This window comes from Meriones unguiculatus, chromosome 18, assembly GCF_030254825.1.
Source record: "Meriones unguiculatus strain TT.TT164.6M chromosome 18, Bangor_MerUng_6.1, whole genome shotgun sequence".
In the NCBI taxonomy this organism is placed as follows: domain Eukaryota; kingdom Metazoa; phylum Chordata; class Mammalia; order Rodentia; family Muridae; genus Meriones; species Meriones unguiculatus.
Genome location: NC_083365.1, coordinates 39,823,728 through 39,849,270, shown reverse-complemented (window position 1 = coordinate 39,849,270; position 25,543 = coordinate 39,823,728). Strand labels below are relative to the sequence as shown.

Here is a 25,543-nt window from a genome sequence, read left to right as displayed (position 1 = left end):
GAAAAACACAAAAATGGGAAATTAATGTTTCCATCAAGATCTATTTTAAAAAGCTTTGATTTCCACTTAATAAAAATAAAATTGGTTAAAGGAGGTAAAGCAAAAAGAGTCCCTTGGGAAGCTGAGTATTTTAAGAAACAAATAAGAAAATTAAAAACAGATTAATTAAAGAGTTGTTAATAATAGGTCAGGTGGTGGGGCACACTCCTTCAATCCAAGCACTCGAGAGGCAGGGGCAGACAGGTCTCTTTGAGTTCAAGCTAGCCTGGTCTACAGAGTGAGCTCCAGAACAGCAGGGCTGTTACATAGAGAAATAAAACAAAACAAAACATCCCTTAGTCATAAAATCACAGTAGATTTGCTTCAATCTCCTGGTAGCACTCACTTCAAATCCCAGCACCCAGGAAGAGAAAGAAGGAAGATCAGAAGTTCAAAGTCACAGTTGGCTCTCCAGCGAGTCTGAGGCCAACCCTCAGACAACGTTTCAAAAAATGTCCATTTTAGTTTCCAAAGATCAATGATGGGAAATACAGACAACTTTCATGGAAATCGATAAGTTTGCCTGAAGCTCGAAATCTAAACAATGGTTGTAGGTTGCACATATGTGCATACACAGGTATATGCAAAAACTAGAAGCTGAGAATTAGTGATCACTGTAACACTCTTATGTTAGTCCAATTTCTGTTGTTATATTAAAATACCTAGGACTAGATATTTTCTAAAAATCAGTTTGTTTAGCTCATCATATTGAAAATTCCAGAGCAAAGCACCAGCTTTGCTGGTTGAGGGTGATGCCAGTGACCTGGTCAGAGCCTCATGGCAGATGTCGCCATATTGTAAGAACATGACAGGGAAGAGAACCCAAGCCAGGACCAGGGAGAGGCCAGTGTTGCTCTTTGTATTATCACCCTTGTTATTTAGAAATTACTCCACAAAACAATCTTTAATCCCTTTTGAGGGCAGAATTTCCATCAGCCGGATTATCTCACAGCAGGCCCCATGCCGTAAAAGTTCCACCAACCTCAAACTGGGGCTCAAACCAAACTGGGGCTACGCCTTCAGCATGTGAATCTATGGAGAATAATCCACACCCAACCATAATGCTCCCAGAATTACCATATCTAACAAGATGGAGCTGGAAAGACCCAGTGCCAATTTCTAAGCCACTGCCTTCTTACCTATGCAATCTGTGTCACAGTGGCAATGGAGCGGCTCTATAAAATCACACCACTAGTGTGAAAGGAAATTAAAAGAAATTACCTTTTACTTTTGGCACTCTACAATAATTCTAAACCGTACTGAAGCAAGGCTACATCTTCATCTAGAAAGTCTGTTGCTTAGAAGCATTGACTATATAAAACTACATATATAGACAGACATATATAGATATGTATACACATGTGAAAATTTATATATTACATATGTACATATTAACGCTAAAACCATCTAAATCATCACCCCAATGGACCAATGCCAACACATGCATTTAAACCACTCAAACCTTCCTGTATTTTAGATTACGAATTAGGGCAGAAGGCAAGTGTTAACTTCATCAATAGCAGACTCAGTGCATCCTCTGATGGAGTATGGTTGCTTCCTATACACCATCCCAGGACTGCAGGAGCCCTCCACACCAGGGAGGAGCTCTCCACAGATGGTGCTCACAAAACAGCACTGTTTCTTCCTTGTTTTTTCATCTTTCACTGGACTACGAGTACTTGAGAACACAAACTGTATCCTATTTATTTTACGTTCTCATTACCTAAAACAATACCTAGACTATAAGGAGACAGTCAAAGAATAACTGGATGAATATTTATTAAAAAACAAAAGTACATGTTTTCAAAACTTTTTTAAAATGATACAAATTGACAAATAGGAAAAAAGCCTCTTTCACCTAGATACTCTAGAAAGTTTTTAAATGATGTTCACAAAGAGATACAGAGGATGAACGCTTAGTATTTATCTTTATCCACAACATACTGTCTCTACCAATAATGGGAAAAGCAAAACTCCGCACAAAGATTTTCTAACACATATATCCCTTAATTTATCCTCTTGAATTGAAGACACCACTGAGAATTCAATTATAACTGTTTCAAATTAGTAATTAATATCTCTAAACATTTTGATAACACATTGTATTTATAATCAAATACATGGTTTAAAAATCCAGAGTTGCTTTTTAAAAAACTCTAAAATATAATCAACTTCAGTGTAATGTGCTAAGAATTATGTGTGATATTACCAGTTCCCAGCTGTCTTCCAGGGGTTTGAAGAAATAATGTGAATTTCTCTCAAAAAGCCTATAGTTTAATTTTTTCAGAAAAATAAGTTTAATGGGATTACTGACCCTCTTAACACTCTTCTAAAGAAAATAAATCCCATAAGCATTCTGGCATATAACTACTATAAATATAAATAGAACAGTCAATCAGTGAACACAGTAATGGACTTGAGAACTTGAACCTACTGAGGAAATGTGCCTCAGTCTGCCTGGTGATGACATTGGCAGAAAGACTCAAGAAAAGGACTCAAACACACTGAGGGGCCTAGAAACAAGATGGGGAGATTGAAACTTTGAGAAAACAGCCTAATTTCTTAGCACATCAGCCTGGATCAACTATCCAGGCTATCGCTCGATTCTGAGCCACGTCCCTGAGTACTGTTTGTTCTTTCAGAAGGTATTTAAATGTTTCAAGGAGGGAAAGGACAATTACTGACTTAAGACATATTTTTGTACATACAACCCTTTGTGCTTTAAGAGGAATTTTTTCAGGTCATTAGTTTATAATGTGAACAGGCGCCTAGGGATATTTAGAAAAGAAAAAGCAGCTAGTATGCTTGGAGCTGCAGTTGATGCGGCTCACATCATCATTTATTTCAACTCAATTTAGGGCCCCATGCTGAACTCAAAAGGAAGTCACCGTGTTGGAGGCAGACCAAGTCAGAAGTTGAAAACAGACTAGATAAGGAGCCTGCTAATGCTAAGGTTTTACATGGTACCAAAATAAAATCAGCTACATAATATATAAAGTAATATAGATCCAAAAATTCATTAATTCTTCAAGTTTTATCTTTATTTGGACCATATTGTGCCAGCCATTCATACTGCCATGTTTGGGTCCAGAAAGCAAGAACTAAACCATTAGGCTCAGGGGAAGCAAATCAACTTCCTAAACCCAAGTGTATTAATAAACTAAAGGTTATTCTGACATGATCTACATATCATACCAGTAAATTCATCACCATAGTTTCCAAATAATCAATAGTCCTAAATTCTCCACTCCCCTTAAGTATAAATAAAACTCACAGAATACATGTTTTATGTATAAACAAAATATATAATGATATTATTCTCTGACTATGAGAGAAATATGACTCAATACGACATTGAGATTCCAATACTGTCAGAATTGACAATATTTTTTAACATAATATTTCTATTGATTATTTGGGAATTTCACATAATGCACCCCAATCACCTTTACTTCCCAGTTCTTCCAGGTCCGACCACACACACTTGCAGCTTCCACACACACACATAAAGATCAAAAAAAAAAAAAGTCTAATTTGTGTTGTCCATCTAGTCACTGGAGCATCATCAAACTCCCAGGGGCCAGCCCTTCCCCGCTCCCACACCTGCCAGTAGCCATCTATTGTGTAGAGCTAGTATACTTCAGCATCTTTAGCACAGTTTTTAAGGGTTCTCTTCAATGGCTTCCTGTCTAGGCTGTTACTTTTTTGGGGGAGGGGGTAGCCTTCTATGTCTCTTTCTCTCATCTGTGGATCTGCAGTCATCAAAGCACTGCAGAAGCTCCCTTGTCCTTTACAGTCAGCAAGCATAGGGCATGGATTTTCATGCGGTATCTGGTGACAGCATGGAGCATGGACATCCACCTGGCCTCTAGCATCAGCACATGCCATGAACCTCAGCATGGTCTCTGGCGGCAGTACAGGTCACAGACACCAACTCAGCCTCAGCTGCAGCAGGACTACAGACCCAAACATGGGCCCTGGCAGTAGCACAGACCACAGACGGCCTAAGGACACCAGAACAGGGACGAAGTACAGTCCACTCACATCAACATGGCCTCCAGCCATAGCTCAGGCCTCAGACATCAACATGGTTCCGCTTCTCTCCCATGAAAGGACTTCAAATTTTGGACTTTTTCCAGATTTGAGAATATTCTCATATATATAGTGAGATTGGGAGGGGGAAAGAACCCAAATGAAAATTTGAAATCCATTTATGATTTATATACTTTAGCCTGAAGGTAATTTCACACAGTACTTTCCAATACATGGGTATTTTTAGTATAACAACACATGAGGTCAGATGTGGACTTTTCTATTTGTGGAATCATGAGTTCTGAAGAATTTCAGGTTTCAGATTTTCAAATTAAGAGGACACAACTGTACCTTAAACAATCAAACAAAAATGTCAGAGCCCCGTTCCCTCTATTAGAATTACCTTGCCTTTTCATTTGTTTTGAACACAAGTCACAACTTTAAATCAAATAAGGTTTACTATTATAAAGGACATGGCCTTCTAGATAAGAAACTCCCTATTTCATCCTTATATATACATTAAAATCAGCATCGCAGATGAGCTGCATAGTGGGCTCTATAACAAGGGTCCAAAAGCCCCTCAGAGGAGTCTAATGTGCAACTGGCTGGAAACCTGTTGACCTTATATAGATTTCAAATGTGTACTGATGCCCAGAAAGGGCCAACGTTGAAAGCAAGTCAAAACATCTGAAAATAGAACCTAAAATGAATACAACTCCAATGTCCATGAGTGAGCAAGGTGGGCACACTTTCAGATGGAACAAAGGCCCTTCAAGCGAGGCACATGCCGAACAAGATGGGCACACCATGTCCCAGTTTCTAGAAACTACCCCTACCAAAGTCAAATATCGGGTAAATGATCACACCAAAAGCCAAATGTGTAGCATATCTTAGTGTTAAATGTGCTTTTAACAACCTCTGTTCTGCATTTACATTTCTTCAAAATAAAATGAAATAAATAGCTAAATAATTTCTCAGCTCATTTGTAGTTAGCAAGTGTCTCTGACTCTGCAACACAACTCGTGAATACACAAAGACAGGTGTTTATACCTATCAGCCACAAATTCTCTAGTAAGAACTATGTGCTCTGAGGAATTGAATGGGCTCATCAGTCTTCTGAAAAGCTACCAAAGGCATAGACTTAATAAGTTATTTATCTGTTGCTGTAAAAAAGTTTACTTCAATAGTTTACCTTTTGAAAGATGAGTAAAAGTGCTCAGAAATTCTTCATATGTTTGCTCATGACAATTGACAAACTTATCCAAGACTTCTTTCATTAACTGATCTTCGTCCATTATCTCTGGTCTCGGTATTTGGGCAGGCATTCCTATTCACGAAGCCACTCTACAAGACAAAGATAAACAGAAGCTAAGAAGTAAGGCAGCCTCAGCAACATGATGGAGGGCTAGTGAAGAAATTTGGGGCCCCAAAATACAGGTAAAGCTCACTGCCGAGCAGTGGACTCCAGCACAAGAGGTTTCAGCAATCTGTGCTGCTCAACTGATAACTGTTCCCATTTAGGTTTAGATTTCAGCTTTCTCATTATATGATTAAGTCACAAGAATAATGCCATGTGATTCAGCTAGAAACTAAAACTCCCCTCACGTGAGGAGAATCTCAAGAGGACATCTACTAATCACCAGCACCCCACACAGTGGCAACAGCAATAGGAGCTGGTATGGAGAAGTAACTTAGTTCTGACTGTGTACCAGGTCCCATTCTGAGTGCTCTAGGGTCAGCTTTCACAGCCCCAGGTGAGTTCACAGAGCCAAACATGCCTGCCTAATCCCTGATTTCAAGCCCTTAAAACAGTACGTAGTGCCTCCATCTTCTGTGACCATACCAGTACCATGGCTAAAAAGAAGGTCTGTGAGTTCCGACATTCCAGTGAAACCATTGCTGCCTCTACTAAAAACACCTAAAAAATGAGCCTGAGTCTGTCTTTCTGACCTCCCCCAAATGTTTCTTTGAGGGCGTACCAAATAATTTTAATCCCTCTAGTACCTGACATCCTTTCAAGTACTTAAAGTCAAACTGAACCATCTCGATCTTCTGCTATTTGTTGGGACACATTTCTTTTCCAAAACTCAGTTCAGAGTTGAAGTTTTCTGAGCCACTACACACGCCTCTCATCATCATGGGAAGAGTTAGCTGTAACTTCTCATGCCACCGTGTACTGTACTCTCAGCATGCTCTCTAAGAAAAGTCATACATGTTTCTTCATCCTGTTTCTACACTGACAGTCATGAAAGACTGAGCACGTCTCCTCATTCTTCTGTCCCCAGTAGTTAGACCTGAGGGTGTGGTGTAGAACTTTAAGGCTAATGCTGAGCTAAAGATGATTATTTGAACAGGCACAATGGTCAAAATGTTACTAGACATGACAAAAGCAACTGAACTTGGTCAATGACTTCACCTGACCTTGAAAGGGACATCATGAACCCTATCAAAACCCCAATCAATAGACTGGGAAAGATTGTATACCACCTCACCTATATGTGTTTATAATATGGCTTGCAGACCTAGAGCTGAGACTCAGACATGGTCTGGGTATAGACTAATTCTCACATTCTAAGTACTGTATTTATTCTATTAAACTTGACATCACATTCACAACCATTGGCCTGATTTCTTGTGTTGTTAACTGACTTGTTCTTTGCAGTTTGAACTAAGTCTTCACTCATGACATCATAGCTGGTTGAATTCCATTCATTCTTTATAAAATATTATTTGATAACGCTTTAGGAAACTTGACTATCTTCATTAAGAGAAAGAATAAACACTGCCAAAGTAATACATGCAGGATAATAAAAGGGAGATATGGGGGTCACCATACTATATGGCAATTTAAAATCAGCACCAAGCTTCATTATGTTTTTCTGAAACAAGAATAAAAATCTGGAGCTGGGGAGAAAGTTCCACAGTTCACATGCCACTCTTACAGAGGACCAGAGCTCAGTTTCTAGTACCACAATGGGAGGTACACAACTGCCTGTAACTCCAGCTCCAGGAGGATCTGACACCTCTGTCCTGTGTAGGTGCACGCACACGCACGCGTGCGCACACACACACAAACACACACACAATTAAAAATCTGTTACTTATTAACTTTTTCACCCACTTTCCTTTTTAGATGTATTTCTACTATCGAAGTAGTCATTCTTCTAAAATACAACACAGGAATGTGCAAGGTAAAAGCATTAAAGATGTTCTTAACTATCCCCTGATCCCACTAATTCCACCCATAAACTCTGACAGGAGTATAGCAAATACATTTCTAAATCTTTCTCTATAGTGTTTATGGTGCTAGACATTTTATCAAAACAGGGAAATATATGTTATTCTTTACAAATAGAGTTAATTTTTGAGCTAAAGAATAGGTTTTTAATATAACAAGATCCATCACATTCCAACACATTAAGAAGTAGAAATCTAGCCTGTTTCAAGCAGCTACACAGTCACAGTCCAGCTCTCCTCCTTGTATAGTAATTACATTTGGGAAAGCTACATGACATCTCTGAACCTCAGTTCCCTCTTATCTAGAAAACAGCACAGTAATGGCTCAGCTTTCTTTCCTAAACCTCATTTCTAAATACCAAATGCTGGGAGGGGGGAGTATTCTCATTTTATTTTTTTTATTAATTACATTTTATTCACTTTGTATCCCCCACAAGCCCCTCCATCCTCCCCTCCCGATCCCACCCTCCCACTCCCTTCTTCACGCATGCCCCTCCCCAAGTCCACTGATAGGGGAGGTCCTCCTCTCTTTCCTTCTGATCTTAGTCTATCAGATCTCATCAGGAGTGGCTGCAGTGTCATCTTCTGTGGCCTGGTAAGGCTGCTTCCCCCTCAGGGAGAGGTGATCAAAGAGCAGGCCAATCAATGTCAGAGGCAGTCCCTCTTCCCATTACTATGTAACCCACTTGGACACTAAACTGTCATGAGCTACATCTGTGCAGGGGTTCTAGGTTATCTCCATACATGGTACTTGGTTGGAGTATGAGTCTCCGGGAAGACCCCTGTGTTCAAATTTCTGGTCCTGTTGCTCTCCTTGTGGAGTTCCTGTCCTCTCCAGATCTTACTATTTCCCACTTCTTACATAAGATTCCATGGACACTGCCCAACAGTTGGCCATAAGTCTCAGCGTCTGCTTTGACAGTCTGCAGGGCAGAGCCCTTCAGAGGCCCTCTGTGGTGGGTTTCTAGCTTGTTTCCTGTTTTCTTCTTCTTCTGATGTCCATCCTCTTTGCCTTTTGGGATGGGGATTGAGCATTTTAGTCAGGGTCCTCTCTCTTGATTAGTTTCTTTAGATATACACAGATTTTAGTAGGTTTATCCTATATTACATGTCTATATGAGTGAGTATATACCATGTGTGTCTTTCTGCTTCTGAGACAGCTCACTCAGGATGATCCTTTCCAGGTCCCACCATTTACCTGCAAATTTCATGATTTCCTTGTTTTTCATTGCTGAGTAATATTCCATTGTGTAGATGTACCACAATTTCTGCATCCATTCTTCACTTGAGGGACATCTGGGCTGTTTCCAGCTTCTGGCTATTACAAATAAAGCTGCTACAAACATGGTTGAGCAAATGTCCTTATTGTGTACTTGAGCCTCTTTTGGATATAGGCCTAGGAGTGGTATGGCTGGATCTTGAAGAAATGCTATTCCTAGTTGTCTGAGAAAGCACCAGATTGATTTCCAGAGTATTTGTACACGTTTACATTCCCACCAGCAGTAGAGGAGGGTTCCCCTTTCTCTACAGCCTCTCCAGCATGTGTTGTCACTCGAGTTTTTCATCTTGGCCTTTCTAATGGGCATAAAGGGGAGTATTCTCTTAAGATGATGTTTTGATACTTTGACTGTGACCACTCTGGCTTTTAAATATACTGATGCTACCCACAAGATTACACCTTGTACATTCCAACCCCACAAGAACCACAATGCTAAGAGGACCAAATGGAAATTATGGTTTAGGTGTTGACTTCAAATGAAAGGCACTGTTTCAAGCTACTTGTACCTGAAAACCTGAATGCATGAAAACTCATCACTTACAACAAATTCATCTGTACCAACGCCCTGGCTTCAGCAATGTAAAGCTGATTAAAGTATGCTTGCAGCTGATAGATAATGAATACCAACAAAGAACCTCATCAGTGACTATTATTTCACTATCAGTAGGACATACATGAAAACACAGAATCCCAGCATCTGTCTACTTTTCAAGAATTAGAACACAGAATAATACCAACAGTCTCTTCCTCAACGCATTCACCTGGTCCACTCCAGTGCATCAGAATGACCAGGATGTTCTTAAATGTCTTCTCATGGTTATGTTTAAAAAACAGTCATAGATGTTCCTTTAGGGCTCCTTTCCAAAGCTCTCATTGATATATATTTTAATATTTACCCTCAATATACCTCAGTACTACCAAAGGCAAATAGTTAACAGGCTCTACACAGCATAGAGGTAAAAAACCCGTTGAGGCTTCTCATTCTATGTCTGTGTTTCTGGCAGTGCCGGCATGTATTGGCTTTTTTAAAACTTTCACAAACAGTCAACGGTTGAAGAATCTAAGGAGCACCCATCGTCTAATTAGACCTTTCTTTACCTAGAAAAGCATTAGGAACTTCATGTTAAAGGTCCCCAGAGGCTGACAAAGCAGATTGCCCTTTACCAGACAGTCTGGTGGTTTATGCAAATGCCAGTGGTTTTCTAGACGGATGCATGCTTTTCATTTACCACCCACATGCTAGTGTACTTTTATCATGAAATATTTTTCTTTAAAAAAGAGAGAAAGAGAGAGAGAGAGGCTTTCCTAGATAACAAGATTAAAGATGCTTGGGGGGAGGGGGCTTGGGTTTTTTTTATGCACCACATGAAAAGCATAGAACACAATGATAAGTAACAACATATAAATAGTTAGTAGTAAATTATAAGCAATACTTTCACCTAAGCCTTGGAAAAGAAATAGAATATGGATGGCTTTCCTCTGACTACTAATGTCACATGGAAACCATGGTTAGGAACTGACTCTTCTTCCCTCCGAGAAACAGGGGATGAAAATCCCATTACCTCCTAGAAGTCCTCTTGCATATCATCATGTAATGAAGCCAACAATCATCCAAACAGTAAGTGTTGTGTACACTAAAATGTATGCTGCAATGAAATGCAGAGTGTGATGTCATCACCACTGACTTAGCACACTATCAGTGTCTATCATCACATTCTTTTTTTTTTAGTTAATTTTATTAACTTTGTATTCCAGCTGTATACCACTCCCTCATTCTCTCCCAGTCCCACCCTCCCTCCCTCATCTTCTCCCTGCCCATTTCCAAGTCCACTGATAGGGGAGGACCTCTTCCCCTTTCATCTGACCCTGTTTTATCAGGTATCTTCAGGACTGGCTGCAAAGTCCTCCTCTGTGGCCTAGCAGAGCTGCTCCTCCCTTGGGGAGTAGGGAGGTCAAAGAGCCCGCCATTGAGTTCATGTCAGAAATAGTCCCTGTTCCCCTTACTAGGGAACACACTTGGATACTGAGCTACCATGGGCTACATCCAAGCAGAGGTTCTAGGTTATATCCATACATATCATCAGATTCTTGTGTAACGAACTCACCCAAACAAAATGTAAGACAAGGGTTGTAAGTGTTAAATACAGGCCCTATGAACTTCTCTCCCAGTCTACTGCCTGCTTTCTTAACAACACAGAGGGTTGTATGTCTGCAAAATGTTTTTTAAGCCCACCCTGTGTCCTATTACAACTTGAAAATAATAAATTTCTGAAGAGCCATATGAGGTTTCTCAGAGCCCAACTTCTTTGTGTTCTGACTCTGGGAAGGAAGGATCCATGGAAGGAGAGGACTCAGCAGCCATGTAATTGACTTTGCCTAAGGAAACAGAGCTATTAACCTTGGTACTTCACTGGGTAGCTGTCCTTTCATACTTGAATAAACAGTCTAGTCTCCAAAACTGAACTGTACTGCAACCAATCATGTGACTGTTCCATAAGGCAGAAAAGTCCAGGTGTGAAGAGGCCTTCTTGGCTGAACTGCAACAACTGCCCTTTACCCCTATGTTCAATGTCTTTTACAGTGGATCAAGAAGAGCAGCAGAAGCTGGGATTCTCTGAGCTGGAGAGGTGGCTCAGTAGTTAAGAGCACGAACTGCTCTTTCAAAGGATCTGAGTTCATTTCTCATATACCAGGCAGTGCACAACTACCTGTAACTCTAATCCCAGAGGGTCCAATAACCTCTTCTGGTCTCTGTGAACACTGAAATCACAAACACAGGCATACCCACACAAGGACAGTCAGAGATACACATTTAAGAAGAGGGAGCTAAGAATTTTGGACTCTCATAGCTTAATGCCACCTGGGTCGTATCTAGTACAAGTGAATGAACATGAAAAACACGGAAAAGCAACTTCACCTGCAGTCACTGAGAAGCTGTCATGAATGGTTTATGGTGTAAACCATAAAGAGATGCTTGTGGTCATGAACACGAAGAAACAAACAGGAACATACTGAAAAAGAATGGAACTAGTGGAGGAAATATGAGGCTATGAATCTGAGGGAGAGTAGACAGGGGCATATGAGCAGGTTTAAAGGGAGGAAAGGGAAGGAAGAAATATTGTAATTATACTCTAAAAGATAGAGAGGTCATCAACTTCTGTATGAGAGGGAAAATGAAACATGATCATGTGTTCAGATCAGAAAACTACACAAGAGTGAAAGAGATTGGTTCTCTTCTAACCATATAGTACAGCTGAAATCATTCTTGACTCTGATGCATGATTATCTCCCAGGGGGAATAAAACAAAACAAAAACAACAGAACTAATGTTGGATGAGTGTAATCATGCCTTCAACTACAATCCAGACCATTTAAATTCAATACACCTAGGGAATGAGTATGTACATACACTTTTATCTCTAGACATGTAAATACACACAGGAAAATAAAAAGAGATCAGAGGTGAGCAGATATAAAACAAAACATAGTTCATACAGTAGAAAAGAACCTACAGTCCTCTACTGTTCTTTCATCAAGATGAGATAAAAGTAGACAACTCCAGCATCAAAACATAGACCACACTTCCAGCTGCAAACTTCTAGTGACATGCCTTTGCAACACATGAAAGCCAAAGAATGCTTCATTAATACCCAAAGGCTGAGAGTATAACCATCTGGACCTCTATCCCCTAGACACAAGCCTCTGCAGTGAATACTAAAGGAAGCACTGGGAGGAAGGTAGAAAAGGCTTTGGGATTGCTGTTGTCCTCACATTGAGAGAGATGTACTGTCTTCCAGACCCAAGTCTTAGTGTATCTTAACTACCATCCACTTAACTTGACAAACATATCATCTTATAGAGGAGGAAGAGAGCGCACACAAACTAAAGACTGCACAGTGTTAAAAGTGTGGACTCAGTGAGTGTTTGACATGACTGTAGATATCACAATGGCTGCTTCGACAAACACACATCTGGTTCCTTCCTAAAGATGTTTACATTTTTCTCATTTATTAAGTATTCTTATTCTATACAAGACCCCACCTTTCTAACAGGGATTACTATGAAGAAGCATTCCATGACGATTTTAAAATTACAATAAAAAGAAATTGAGTGAAAGAATGGTAAAAATAAAGGAAGAAATAGAAATAAGAATCATGGATTAAGAAAAATAGTATATGTTATAAAGAAAGTAGAGAAAATAGAAAATCTTCAGGTCACGTGACAAGGCAAAGAGTAATTCTTGGATTTGAACCCAAAAGCATGATTCACAAGAGAAAAAAAAAATGACTCACTCCATTAAAAGCAAAAAATTTCCTTCTGGAAAGATCTATTAAGATGCTATGAAAAACTGAAAGAAAATATTAACAAATCACATATTCAACAAAAAGCAACATCTGGAATGTGCAAGTCTCTCACAAAATTCAACATTTCATCAACTTCAAAGACAAGAGACATGCATGGGCACTTCAACAAGGAAAATACATGAAAACCATGAAAAGATGATCGGTATCATAGCTATCAGAAAAAATATAACAGTATTTTCATGAACAAACTTGTGCACTAATGTTCACTGCAGCTTTATTCATAACACCCAAACACTGAAAGCTACTGAAATATACTTTAACTGGTGGGTGGTTAAACAAACTGTGGTGCATCCACACCAAGGAATATTATTAAGCAATAGGATGCAAACAAGGTGTTGATTCATGCAACTCGGATTTCAAAGGAAATATGTTGGGTGAAAAGAAGCCAATATTAAAAGGTACAAATGTATGGCTCCATTTATTTGAAAACTATAAAATATATAATTATAGAAGTGGAGAACACATTAATATTACTAGGCTAGGAGACTAGGAGGGAACAAAGCTGAATATTAAGTCATGAGTATTGTAGTGTATAGTGATTATGCATAATTACACATGGTATAATTGAGATACACATACACACATACACAAATAAGTGATGTAATCCAAATATATGTTGCAGTTCCAAAATTTCATATTAGTTATGCAAGATGTTAACTTTGCAGAAGGCTAAACCAAGGATGCATGGGACGTTTTTGTTCAATTCTTCGCAGCCACTTATGTATCTATCCTGTGATGATTTCAAAATTAAAAATTTAGAAGTGTAGAAAGAAGAGTAGAAAAGGGTAAGGCAATTAAAGCCAAAGAGACTTGGGGGTGGAAGATTAGCCCCTGCCAAGGGCTTGGGGTTCTGGTGTGCTGTGCTGCCTGCTTCCTCCCTGCAGGAACCCTTGTGGGGGTAGGAATAACACTAATGTATAAAACTACATGCTTAAGCAGAAACACTCTGATTGAAATGCTTGCTTGCTTTTCCTGCTCATCCACCCAAGCCACTACAATAATGTTTCTGAAGGCAACTATTCATTAAGTCTTTTTATTCATCAGCAGATTGTATAAAAGCAATTTGATCTCCCCAAAATATGCTCTTCCTCCAAGCAACTGAAACCTCTGTGTTAAGACACTGAGGCAGTCCAACTAAATATATTTTAATTACAGGTATTAATTACATAAAACAAAGAAAATGCACATGGTTAAACATTTACATTTCCTCTAGTCACTTACTCCATATTTTTAAGAAGCTGATTAACTGTACAGAGGAACCTGCAGGAGACACCAAGACAAATTGTTCTTGAAATCAGGAAGGTTGCCTTTTCACTACCAACCTTTCTCAACTTGTATTTAAGGAATAGCTATGTGGAGTCATAAATAAACACCCCACCATTACCTTTGGCTAAACTCTTGCAAGCACACTAGTGATCTCTAGACATCCCATTTACCAAGAAAAGTTGCACACATTTCAGCCCTGTGCAGAGCTGATGTCCTAGACTCAGAAATCTCACCAACTGCATTAGTGACTTAACAAAAGATAATGGTGTGCTTCTGTGAACCTTTATCTCACCATCCCTGGTAAAGCTTCTAAGCCAGAGGAAGTACTAGTATCTTGGTCAACTTTGTATAATGTTTGAATAGTCAGAGATGTGTGGGCTCAAATATAATCCCATTTCACATGGCATTTACTGCATCTCTGTTGCATGACAACACTGACAGAGAGGCACGCTGCTTGGTTGAAGCTGTCCCCTCTCTTGTCTTTCCTGAGCCCACCAGCCACCTGCACAATGCACAGCACTTTTACAATAGCAGAACATCAGCTTTAAGCAAAACCCACACAGCTGGCCAGGCGCAGGTGTGCACCAAGGAACTAAGTCAACATGGCCTGAAGCAACACGTTTCTAAGTATTTCAAAATGCCAGATCTTGCAAATAAAATTGACCTTTTCACTTGGCATTCTCTTAAAAGAAATAAGATTTTTGAGACGTGCATCCCACCTATTTTTAATTCCAGACTCCTATGACTGTGGAATAGCAAATGGGCTTTAAGAAAGAATGCAATGCTCCCATTTGCAGTTTTGCCTGCATGTATACAACTTAGAGCACTCGTACATACATACCAACTTCCTTTACCAACACAGTCTCTAATCTAGAATCACAAACACCTCTTTCTCTAAAAAAGAAATTTTTAAATTATTTTTTTAGCACATTACAAAATTCCGACATCTTCTTGCCACTTTATATTTTAAACCAATGACCTCATATTGAATCAGAGAATAGGGAACTTTTCGAGTAAAATACCAAGGCCCATGCTCAGGGGACCTTACTTAATTGCTTTAAATAAAAACTGACAAATCATTTGTCATGCCCTGCTCTTGACAGCCTGTCACCCTAACCGTAGATCACATCTTTTTCTACTTCCGTATCCTTCCTCTTTTTTCTTTTGTCAGTTTCAGCCATGGCTCCAGTCTCCAATTCACAGGGCAAGTCAAACTCTCCCTTCCTCCTCCTACTTCTGTTGCTTTCCTAGGCAGTAGCTTCTCACTGCCCAAGTCATAACGTCCATGCCTATCCCATGCTATGAGAAGGTGCTGCTGGCCTTGTTCCCATGCCGTCATGAAACTGCTCCTCCACTTAAAGAACACAGCTGGACCGTGGAACTAAGTTCAGAGTCCTCAAACTGGTTCTCCTCTGCTTTCCCCCAACCACCAGCACACAGACCCTGCAACTGCTACCATCAGAAAGTTAGTTAACTTTCTGTCCTTAAGTAGATTGAGTAGAAAAACAAAGCCACTGGGCTTGAAGCTGTCTTTCAGCTTTTTTTTTCCAATTATGCCTTTCTTTATTGTCCAATTACAATGTCAGTCTATCCTATTACTAAGTCTTTTATCTCTCCCATGAAATAAAGCTATTTTTATTCTGTAATTAAATTGACTTGTATTCTTTAGTTCTCTGCTCTTTTTTTTATTTAAATCAGGCTAAATCAATACATTCCAGTAAGAGTTGGAATCTGATTCTGCCTCAAGGTTTTGTTTTTTGTTTTTTTTTTTTCTGCCTCAAGGTTTTAAAATGGACTAAGTAGCCTATAATTGTGATTTCCTGATGAACATCTAAGAACTTTGATGTTGAATGTGAAAAGAATATAAGGTGTGTTCATTGGCAATCAAAAGTGGGTGCCTCAGACTGTTAGGATAGTTTAGTAAGGGCATTTGCTGACAAACCTGACATCCTGAGTTCAAAAAAGAAGAGAACCAATTCCCCAGTTATTCTCTGACCTCCACACACATGCCAACACACACACATGCATGCACCATGCACACGTACACATACACATACACACAGAGTAAATGCAGAAACATTGCTGCTTCATTCTACTATAATATATGCTGCTTAAGTGAAAGGCCTGGGTTTGCAAGGGTTTTCTTTTTTCTTTTTGTTTCCCTAATCCCCCACATGACTGAACAGGAATTTAAGTCACCATTTCCCCTTAATGCAAAAAATATGTTCCAAAATCTCCAGTGGATGCCTGAAATTGCAGGTATATCAAACCCTACACTGACTATTTTTTTTCTACCTATACTAACAATACAGTTTAACTTATAGGTTAAGCAAAGTAAGAGTGAAGAAAGGAAAGAAAGAAAGAAAGAAAGAAAGAAAGAAAGAAAGAAAGAAAGAAAGAAAGGAAGGAAGGAAGGAAGGAAGGAAGGAAGGAAAAAAAACAACAAAACATAAACCACACACAATAAAATAGAACTACCTCTGTACTATTTTAAAATCCTCATAAATATGATCATTCTGTCTCTCTTTCATAACACCTCCTCATATTGTGTTTACCCTTCCTCTTGTGGTAATATGATATCTAGGAAGCACTTTACATTTTTTCTTTGTCGTATCCAAATCTCTAGTTTCAACACCCTCTGCTTTAGGGCCACTGTAAAACAAAGCAAGGGTTACCTGAACACATTACTTGAACACAATCACTTAATGACATTTCACTTGATCAATTAACAGAAGAAGCTAGTAAGTGAATAACAGGAGGGTACCTTATACTGTGTGAACACACTGGGTAGAGGGATGATTAATGTCCCAAGCAGGATGCAGTAGAAAGCTACAAGACTTTATTGTGTTTTTCAGGGTATCATACAGTTTAAAAAGCTATAATTTGCTTGTCTGGGATTTACCATTTAATGCCTTTAAACCCCAGATGACCATAATTCTGTGACAACATAACAGAAATACATATAAAGAAAGTAAAACCATGGCTAAGGGAGGATTACTATCTCCTGTCATCTCCAGAGATAGACTCAAAGACTAAGTAAATATTTCCAGGTTAATGACTAAACACTCAACAGAAGATACTTTAAGAGTCTGGAAATCTGCTTTGTAAAAACTGTAGAGCCACCTAGAATGCCAGCTTTATGAGTGCTGCTACCATTCACACAATGGTATTAACAGAAAAATAGCCAAATATCCTTTTCTAGACACACACACACACACACACACACACACACACACACAAAGTCATCATGGAAATAACCAGACAATGATGGACCAACATTTTCAGATGCAAAGAATCAACAACCAAGGAGCTGAGCTGCACATGCATTAAAAAAAAAAAAGCAACCCTGAAAATAGATCTTAACATTTTCCAAATAAAATTAAGTAGCTGTTTACACAAATGTACCTACTATAACATAACTCGCCCTCAAAATCAAGATTTATTGTGCACAACCTCTTTTCCACACAAAAGCACTCAGATCCTTATTTTAGAGATAAGAAGCTCAGAAAGGTCACTCTACTGTGAGTGATGGTAACAAAAACCCTACCAGGCCCACCCACCCTCAGCCACTACCCGTGGACATCTAAGCTTCATAGAAGCTGTCTGAGTGATGAATCATGATGAAGAGTAGCAGGTGATTCCGCAAACGTTTCTACTCAATGAAATCCTACGCAACTATTAAAGTTGTAAGGGTGGTTCTGCTAACAAGGTCATATGAAGTTGACTGGGGACCATTATAAATTGTCACATTTCATCTTTCTCCCAAAATCATGTGAGGTAAACATTTCTGTAAGAGACTTGACAGTTAGGAAGACTTCACTCAGGAAAACAGCAAGCCCTATTTTCACAACCATCACACTGGACATTATACCCCCGCCACCTGACTTAAAACAGACAGAGACCCTCCAATAATTACAACTCTGGCTTCCTACTCTGCACTATAGGAAACTGGGCCATAGCAGAGACAATGTGATCTCAGCTTCAGAACAGATAATTTCCTATTTGAGTCACAATAGCATTCATTTATACCACTCTAGTGATATTCATTTTTGTGTTTTTCTAAAATGTTCTTAATTTTAATAAATCAAGTTTCATCTAGAGTTTGGCTTTACAAATGGCCGATAACTCAGGACTTAACATTGTCAATCTGTCAGTAATGAAATGGTTAAGCTTGAGGGTAACTCCCTGGTGGATATCTCTCCCTGAAGCATCAAAGGCGTGCAGGGAGGGGGGAGGAGGTCACAGTCAGTTACTCCAGTTAACATCTGTCAGCACACAAACACTCTGCCCTTCAGCCTTCAGCTTGCCACAGTCATACTAACCAGTCACTGACTCTTCCCCCTAGTCCTGGCTTAGCCGCAAGGATTCAGAGAGGGATAAGCAGCCCCTCTGGCCTTCAGGTAGGTCCAATACCTTCATTTCTAGAAAAGCTAAAAGATGGGGACCTGTGTTTATAAACTTTACAGGACTGCTGAGGCCATACTAAAGCAGTATTTGACTGCAGATGGATAGGGCAGCTGGGTAAGGAAGAAGTGCTGTAGATTTTGGAAGTATGGGGTGTCCTGGTCTCCAGCTACTGCGATGACTAATTCCTTCAGGGCACTATTATTAACCTTGGTACATAAATGATACTCTGGCATCAATGTGGTGGGGAAAGAACTAATCCTGGTTTCATTGCCAGCAAAAATCCAATAACGTATGCCTCAAAGCTGATTAACTGAGCAAACTCATGTTAACTCACTAAGTAGCTGCAGTACAGGGAGGCACTTGCTATTTTGGAGGCAGGAAACATGAGCAATGCCGATCGGTAAGATTTAATGCTTCAGAGTATACTGTCTGACTTTGACAAGTCAGTTCAGACACAGGAAACTACAAACCCAGACCTCACACCATTAGTTCCCTTCTGATACTCAACTATGCCCTGGCTTCAAAGTGAATAAGTGAAAATTGCCCTGCTGGGGAATGCTAGCACAGTGCTGAGAAAACTGTGTTAAGGGTATTGGCCCTGTATTTCTTCCTTTTAAAAGGAATCTTTAATGTGCTGACTTTGAAATTTCCCTCAGTTGAAGAGCAGTGTCTTTTTTTTTAATATGCCTGATTTGTGTGTATCTATTTAAAGAGAAGTGTTATCTATTTAGATCTAGCACAAATTTTAAACAATTTTTAAAACCCTCGATGTAACTAATATAGTTATACTAAAAATATATTAATGGAAAAGATACAATCTTCAGCTCCAGCGAAAATATATTCCATCCCATAAACTAAACTTTCAACAACTCAGTGTGTCAAAAAAAATGCTAAAGCACCTCAAATGTTTCAATTATTTAAATACAAAAATTGTCTGACTAAAAGCAGATCATCTAAGACTTAAATGGGCAAACACTTGTCTATGTTCCAAGAGAAGACAATGTAGCTCTCTTTACTATTTTTAGGGCTCCAAAGTTATTACAAAAATGGACAATCTTCCTTGTGCATTGTTCAAGAATATGCTTCTATTTTATCCATAATAATCCAAAATCCCTTTGACAACTTTAACATGACACAGCAGGCTACCATGAAAACTTATTAGGCTGTTGGAGGGGAGCGGGTATTTAACTCCTTGGGGTCTAGAATCCATTGCCCCCGTACTGCTTGTTCTAGAATTCTGGGTCGCTTTTTATGGCGTTTGAAATAAGGAAGCTTTGAATTCAGCACCGCCCCTGCCCAAAATGGGGTAAATCTCTGAAAATAATCACTCTGTATGGAGAACAGAATCGCCTGGTTTTCAGTTGCTGGATTAGGGGTCAGCCCTTTCTTTTATTGCTGATAGGCAGAATGTTCTCAGTTGATAGAAGATCCTCTCTTATGCATACTTGAACACCCCAGGAATAAATTAAACATTTCCCCAGGCTATTTCAGAATCAGAGCAAGCTACTGGATCTACAAACAACCACAGTCTGAGGAAGCTGGAAGCTTGCCTTCATAGTTCTAAAAACAATCTTTCTCAGGCACCATGTCCCCACTTGACTTAACCCACAAAAGAATACTAAAAGATCACACCTTGAGGACTCTTGAAAGTAAGCTATACATCACAGCTGCAAGAGAGTGCTTCGCGGTTAATGACACAGAAACTACAGAAGTTCTTCAGGCCAGAAAACATATATCATAGAGTGATCAGATATTACGTGGTTCAAGGAACATTTACAGGAGGAACAGAAATATAGCGTCCAGTAACATTTGCTGACTAATTTCTGTGCAACAGGCACTGTGCCTTATAATTTACAAGTACTTCCTTCTTTGCAAAGCAATCCAATAAACAGGTATTAATGTTATTCCAATTTACAGGTAAAAAAGAGAAAATGAGTTCCCAAAGATAATCACGAAGGAACGAAGTAGTAGAATTCCAGATTTAGACTCAAATCCAACTTTGGATCTTGCATACACAATGACAGGTTAGAGAAAGAATGACAAAAACAAAATACCCTTTGTTATTTAAACTGAGTCACTACCAATACCTTTGGCTTGTACGTTTATCCAACCATTATTAGTTCAAAAGTTTATCGCTTACACCACCTCCTCTACTGCTCAGAGAACATCTTACAAAAAGGGATGGAACTAAAAGAATGTTAAGTGCCAGGAGAGAGAGGCTGTGAAATGCTATCTTTAAGGTATGACACAGCCACTGCAGCCATGAACTCAAAGATGCAATGGTTACCTAGACTGGGCCTACACAAGACTGGCCCTATCAATAGCCATTCATGGATTGAAGGGGAGTTCATGAGGCCCTACCTCACTCTGCTGCACTACTGACTACTGATAGATTTAGGGAGAGAGAGAAAGCCACTGCCTTCAGTTGTGTACCCATTCATGAGCACACCAAGTTTCTATGAATAATTCCAAACCCATGGCCACACAGACGTCTCCAGTCAAACAGTTAAACAAAACTAAACCAAACAAAACAAAAAGTCATTAATGTAGGAAATGTGAGGAAAAGATTGTTTGGAAGGAGAGAAAGCTGGCAGGGAGATAAAAGAGAACGGTAGTGAGAGTAATCAGAAAGAACTCCACACATATGTGAAACTACCAAAGAAAAAACTAAGTAAGCAAAAAGGGGTTACCTGTCTATATTCACTGATCAAATCCCAACATCCTAAAGCCCCTTCTAATCATTTGCAGCATCATTCGTGTGTGCTGCCATTATCAACAGATAGCTGTACCAGAGCAGCCTTCCTATCTGTTAGTTCAAGGACAATGGCGTCTACTATTTACTGTATAAACTCCCTATTCCAAGTTCTTTACAAGTCACAAATTACTAACCACAGTTGACATCAACCTGTGTGGGTAAAATTGTCCCATTTTACACATGGAGTCACAGAGAGTCAAACAGCTTGCTCAAAGTCATGTGAGAGCCAGGATTTGAATCTAGTCTGATAGCATTGAGTTCTAATCTTGACCATTGTTTTATTCTGCTTTTGAAACAATTTACTCCAAAAGGCCAATCTTATTTTGTTTCAACATTTAGTGCCAAAATAAGTGTATTTCACGTCTACAAGGAAGAAGTGTACTTCATACCTCTCTAAGGTAAGTAATAATAAAAACTTACCAAGCTTACTTTATTTGGTAAATATTTCTTAATGACAGTACAATATGAAAAGGAGCACTCTTTGCACTCAATATAAAATAACTCAAGAATTATCTCACAGTTCTTGAGCTGAAAAGTGGTCTGAAACGAGATAATTCTATTTTCCTAGGTGTGTGGGGAAGGGGGAGTTAATTTTGAAACTTTCTCTGCTTCCCTGAAAAAAAATCTTCAAAATAAAAAGGAAGGAAATCTTCCTGAGCAGGAAGAAGGGGGTCCTCTAAAGTGTCACTAGCAACGGCCTAATAAATTTCCGTTAGTAAGTGCACCGGTGGGGGGGTGGGGGGGAGGATCATTTTTAAACTGTTTCTCCGCTGCATGCCAGGTATTCTGAGACTCGTCTTTTGATTTTGAAAGACAGTCAGCTTTCTAACTACCTGTCCCAGCAAGGGAAGAATCCTCAGAGTGCAATTCTGAGTCTCGCTTCACTACATCCAGTGTGGAATCAGTAAAGGCACCTCAACCATGGCTTCCCTTCAGACTACGGTTTCCAGGCAACCACACTCGGGCAGGAAGCATTTGTGCCTCCTACCGGGTCACTCCAGTAGTCCCAGGAGAAGCTGCGCCGATTCCTAGGCACAGGTTTGCCAGTGCTCCTCCTGGTACTCTTGCCTGCCAGCGCCGCGGTGTTTATAGAGAACTTCATTCTCACCTCCCGTTCCCTAGCTGTCCGTTGCCGTGGCGCCCATCTAGTCACTTCGCACTTTTGGAGTCCTGATCCAGTCAAACAGCCTACAAGATATCTGTCCTGAAGCAGAAAACACACATTGTCCCAGATACACAGCCCTTAAAAAAATGGGATTCCTGGGAAATGTAGTTTTTCTGGCTTCCATGTAAGGGCTCTCTAGGAAAGAAGGACTACAATTCCCAGAAATCAAAGCAAAACAAGTCCGCCACTAAATTATGTCCCGGCTGCTTAGCTTGAATTAAATAGAATGTGTGGCTCTTAGTTTCCTGATTTGGGTCTTACGGTTCTAAGACAAGCACATTAAATGGCCTATTTTTTTTTTTTTTAAACAAGGCTTTTGCATGTAATCTAAACAATTAACTATAGAAAAAATATTCTAACTTATTGCGTTTTATAATTCTTTCAGATAAAAGACCTATTCACACTCAAAAAATGTCACTGCAGATGGTAACAGTGGGTCATAACATAGCTTTAATTCAACCAGGCTTCTCACTGATGAATTTTGATGGTCAAGTTTTCTTCTTTGGCCAAAAAGGCTGGCCCAAGAGATCCTGCCCTACTGGAGTATTCCATTTTGATATAAAACAAAATCATCTCAAACTGAAGCCTGCGATTTTCTCTAACGATTCCTGCTACCTCCCTCCTCTTCGCTACCCAGCTACTTGCTCGTACAAAGGCAGCATAGAATCTGACAAGGATCAATATATCATCCACGGAGGGAAAACACCAAACAATGAGCTTTCCGATAAGATTTATATCATGTCTGTGGCTTGCAAGAACAACAAAAAAGTTACCTTCCGGTGCACAGAAAAAGACCTAGTAGGAGATGTCCCTGAAGCTAGATATGGTCATTCCATTGATGTGGTATATAGTCGCGGGAAAAGCATGGGTGTTCTCTTTGGAGGACGGTCGTACATGCCTTGTACCCAGAGAACCACAGAAAAATGGAATAGCGTAGCTGACTGCTTGCCCCGTGTTTTCTTGATAGATTTTGAGTTTGGGTGTGCTACATCATACATTCTCCCCGAACTTCAGGATGGGCTGTCTTTTCATGTTTCTATTGCCAGAAATGATACCATTTATATTTTAGGAGGACACTCACTTACCAATAACATCCGCCCTGCCAACCTGTACAGAATAAGGGTAGATCTTCCTCTAGGTAGCCCAGCAGTGAACTGTACAATCTTGCCAGGAGGAATCTCCGTCTCCAGTGCAATCATCACTCAAACAAATAATGATGAGTTTGTTATTGTTGGTGGTTATCAACTGGAAAATCAAAAAAGGATGGTGTGCAACATTGTCTCTCTAGGGGACAACAAGATTGAAATTAGTGAGATGGAGACCCCAGACTGGACCCCCGATATTAAACATAGCAAAATATGGTTTGGAAGTAATATGGGAAATGGGACTATTTTCCTCGGCATACCAGGAGATAATAAGCAGGCTGTGTCAGAAGCATTCTATTTCTATATGCTGAAATGCTCTGAAGATGAAGTAAGTGAAGAGCAGAGAGTCCTCACAAACAGTCAGACATCAACAGAAGACCCCGGGGACTCCACTCCCTTTGAAGATTCAGAAGAATTTTGTTTCAGTGCAGAAGCAACCAGTTTTGATGGCGATGATGAATTTGACACCTACAATGAAGACGACGAGGAAGATGAGTCTGTAACTGGCTACTGGATCACATGCTGCCCAACTTGTGATGTGGACATCAACACTTGGGTTCCATTCTATTCAACTGAGCTCAATAAACCTGCCATGATTTATTGTTCTCATGGAGATGGGCACTGGGTGCATGCCCAGTGCATGGATCTGGCAGAACGCACACTCATCCACTTGTCAGAAGGAAGCAACAAGTATTACTGCAATGAGCATGTGCAGATAGCAAGAGCATTACAAACTCCCAAAAGAACCATACCCTTACAAAAACCTCCAATGAAATCTCTCCACAAAAAAGGCTCTGGGAAAGTTTTGACTCCTGCCAAGAAATCCTTTCTTAGAAGGTTGTTTGATTAGTATAGCAAAAACCCCTCAGATTCAGGTGCATTGATATCTAGACCTACTTTTTAAATCATAACAGTGATATAAATTTTCATTTATCTTTGTTTTTCATTTTTGTTTATTTTCATTTTTGTTTCCTGAAATTTATAGGTTGTGCTTCAGTTATATGAATTAAGTCTAATGTTTTGATATAATGTTAGTTATAATTATTCTAATGTGTGTTTTTAACATTTTTGTACAATAATTTCTTAAATGAAAAATGTTATATAATTTTTGCATTAAGGATCGCAGTGATAAAGTTTACATAGAATTCTTGCATCATTTTGTAACAATCTACATGTTGAATAGTAACTAAATACCAATAAATAAACTACTATACAAAGGAATTAAATTGTTTTGTGTAATAAGCCTATAGTTGATTTTAAAAGTTAAAACCAAAGTAATCCAAATTAAAAATGGGGTACAGAGCTAAACAGAGATTTCTCTTAGAGGAATATAGAATGACAGAGAAACACGTAAAGAAATGCTCAACACCCTTAGTCATCAGGGAAATGCAAATTAAAACGAGCCTGATATTTCACCTTATTCCCATCAGAATGGCTAAGATCAGAAACTCAAGTGACAACACATGCTGGAGAGGATGTGGAGAAAGGAGAACCCTCCTCCATTGCTGGTGGGAATGTAAACTTGTACAACCACTTTAGAAACCAATCTGGCGCTTTCTCAGAAAATCAGGAATAGTGCTTCCTCAAGACCCAGCTATACCACTCGTAGGTATATACCCAAAATTTTTTCAAATACACAAGGACATTTGTTCAACCATGTTTGTAGCAGCTTTATTTGTAATAGCCAGAACCTGAAAACAACCCAGATGTCCCTCAAAAGAGGAATGGATACAGAAATTGTGGTACATTTACACAATGGACTACTACTCAGCAATTAAAAACAAGAAAATCATGAATTTTTTTGGCAAATGGTGAGATCTAGAAATGATCACCCTGAGTGAGGTATCCCAGAAG

The 25,543-nt window shown here is 39.4% G+C and overlaps 2 protein-coding genes across 6 annotated transcripts in view; one reads left to right on the top strand and one right to left on the bottom strand.

The window, feature by feature from the left end:
• The window catches only part of Iftap (intraflagellar transport associated protein), a 73,923-nt gene extending 51,290 nt beyond the window's left edge, over nucleotides 1–22,633 (bottom strand). For 3 of the 5 annotated variants that reach the window (XM_021651900.2, XM_021651904.2, XM_060371497.1), the window contains exons 1-2: nucleotides 22,488–22,633; nucleotides 5,264–5,415 (exon numbers count right to left, since the gene is read on the bottom strand). In XM_021651900.2, the coding sequence (XP_021507575.1) occupies nucleotides 5,264–5,396 (133 nt within the window). In that variant the 5' untranslated portion in view covers nucleotides 5,397–5,415; nucleotides 22,488–22,633. Of the gene's footprint in view, nucleotides 1–5,263; nucleotides 5,416–8,506; nucleotides 8,627–22,487 lie in introns of all 5 variants that reach the window. The other 2 variants (XM_060371494.1, XM_060371495.1) reach the window with 2 other exon arrangements.
• Nucleotides 22,634–22,955: 322 nt separating this feature from the next.
• Rag2 (recombination activating 2) lies at nucleotides 22,956–24,539 on the top strand. Its single transcript, XM_021651899.2, has one exon. The coding sequence runs from the start codon at nucleotides 22,956–22,958 to the stop codon at nucleotides 24,537–24,539; it is 1,584 nt and encodes a 527-aa protein (XP_021507574.1).
• The last annotated feature ends 1,004 nt before the right edge of the window (nucleotides 24,540–25,543 follow it).

Bases quoted from the DNA above. Each gene is read 5' to 3' on its own strand.
- Rag2 (XM_021651899.2), top strand. From the start codon at position 22,956: ATGTCACTGCAGATGGTAACAGTGGGTCATAACATAGCTTTAATTCAA.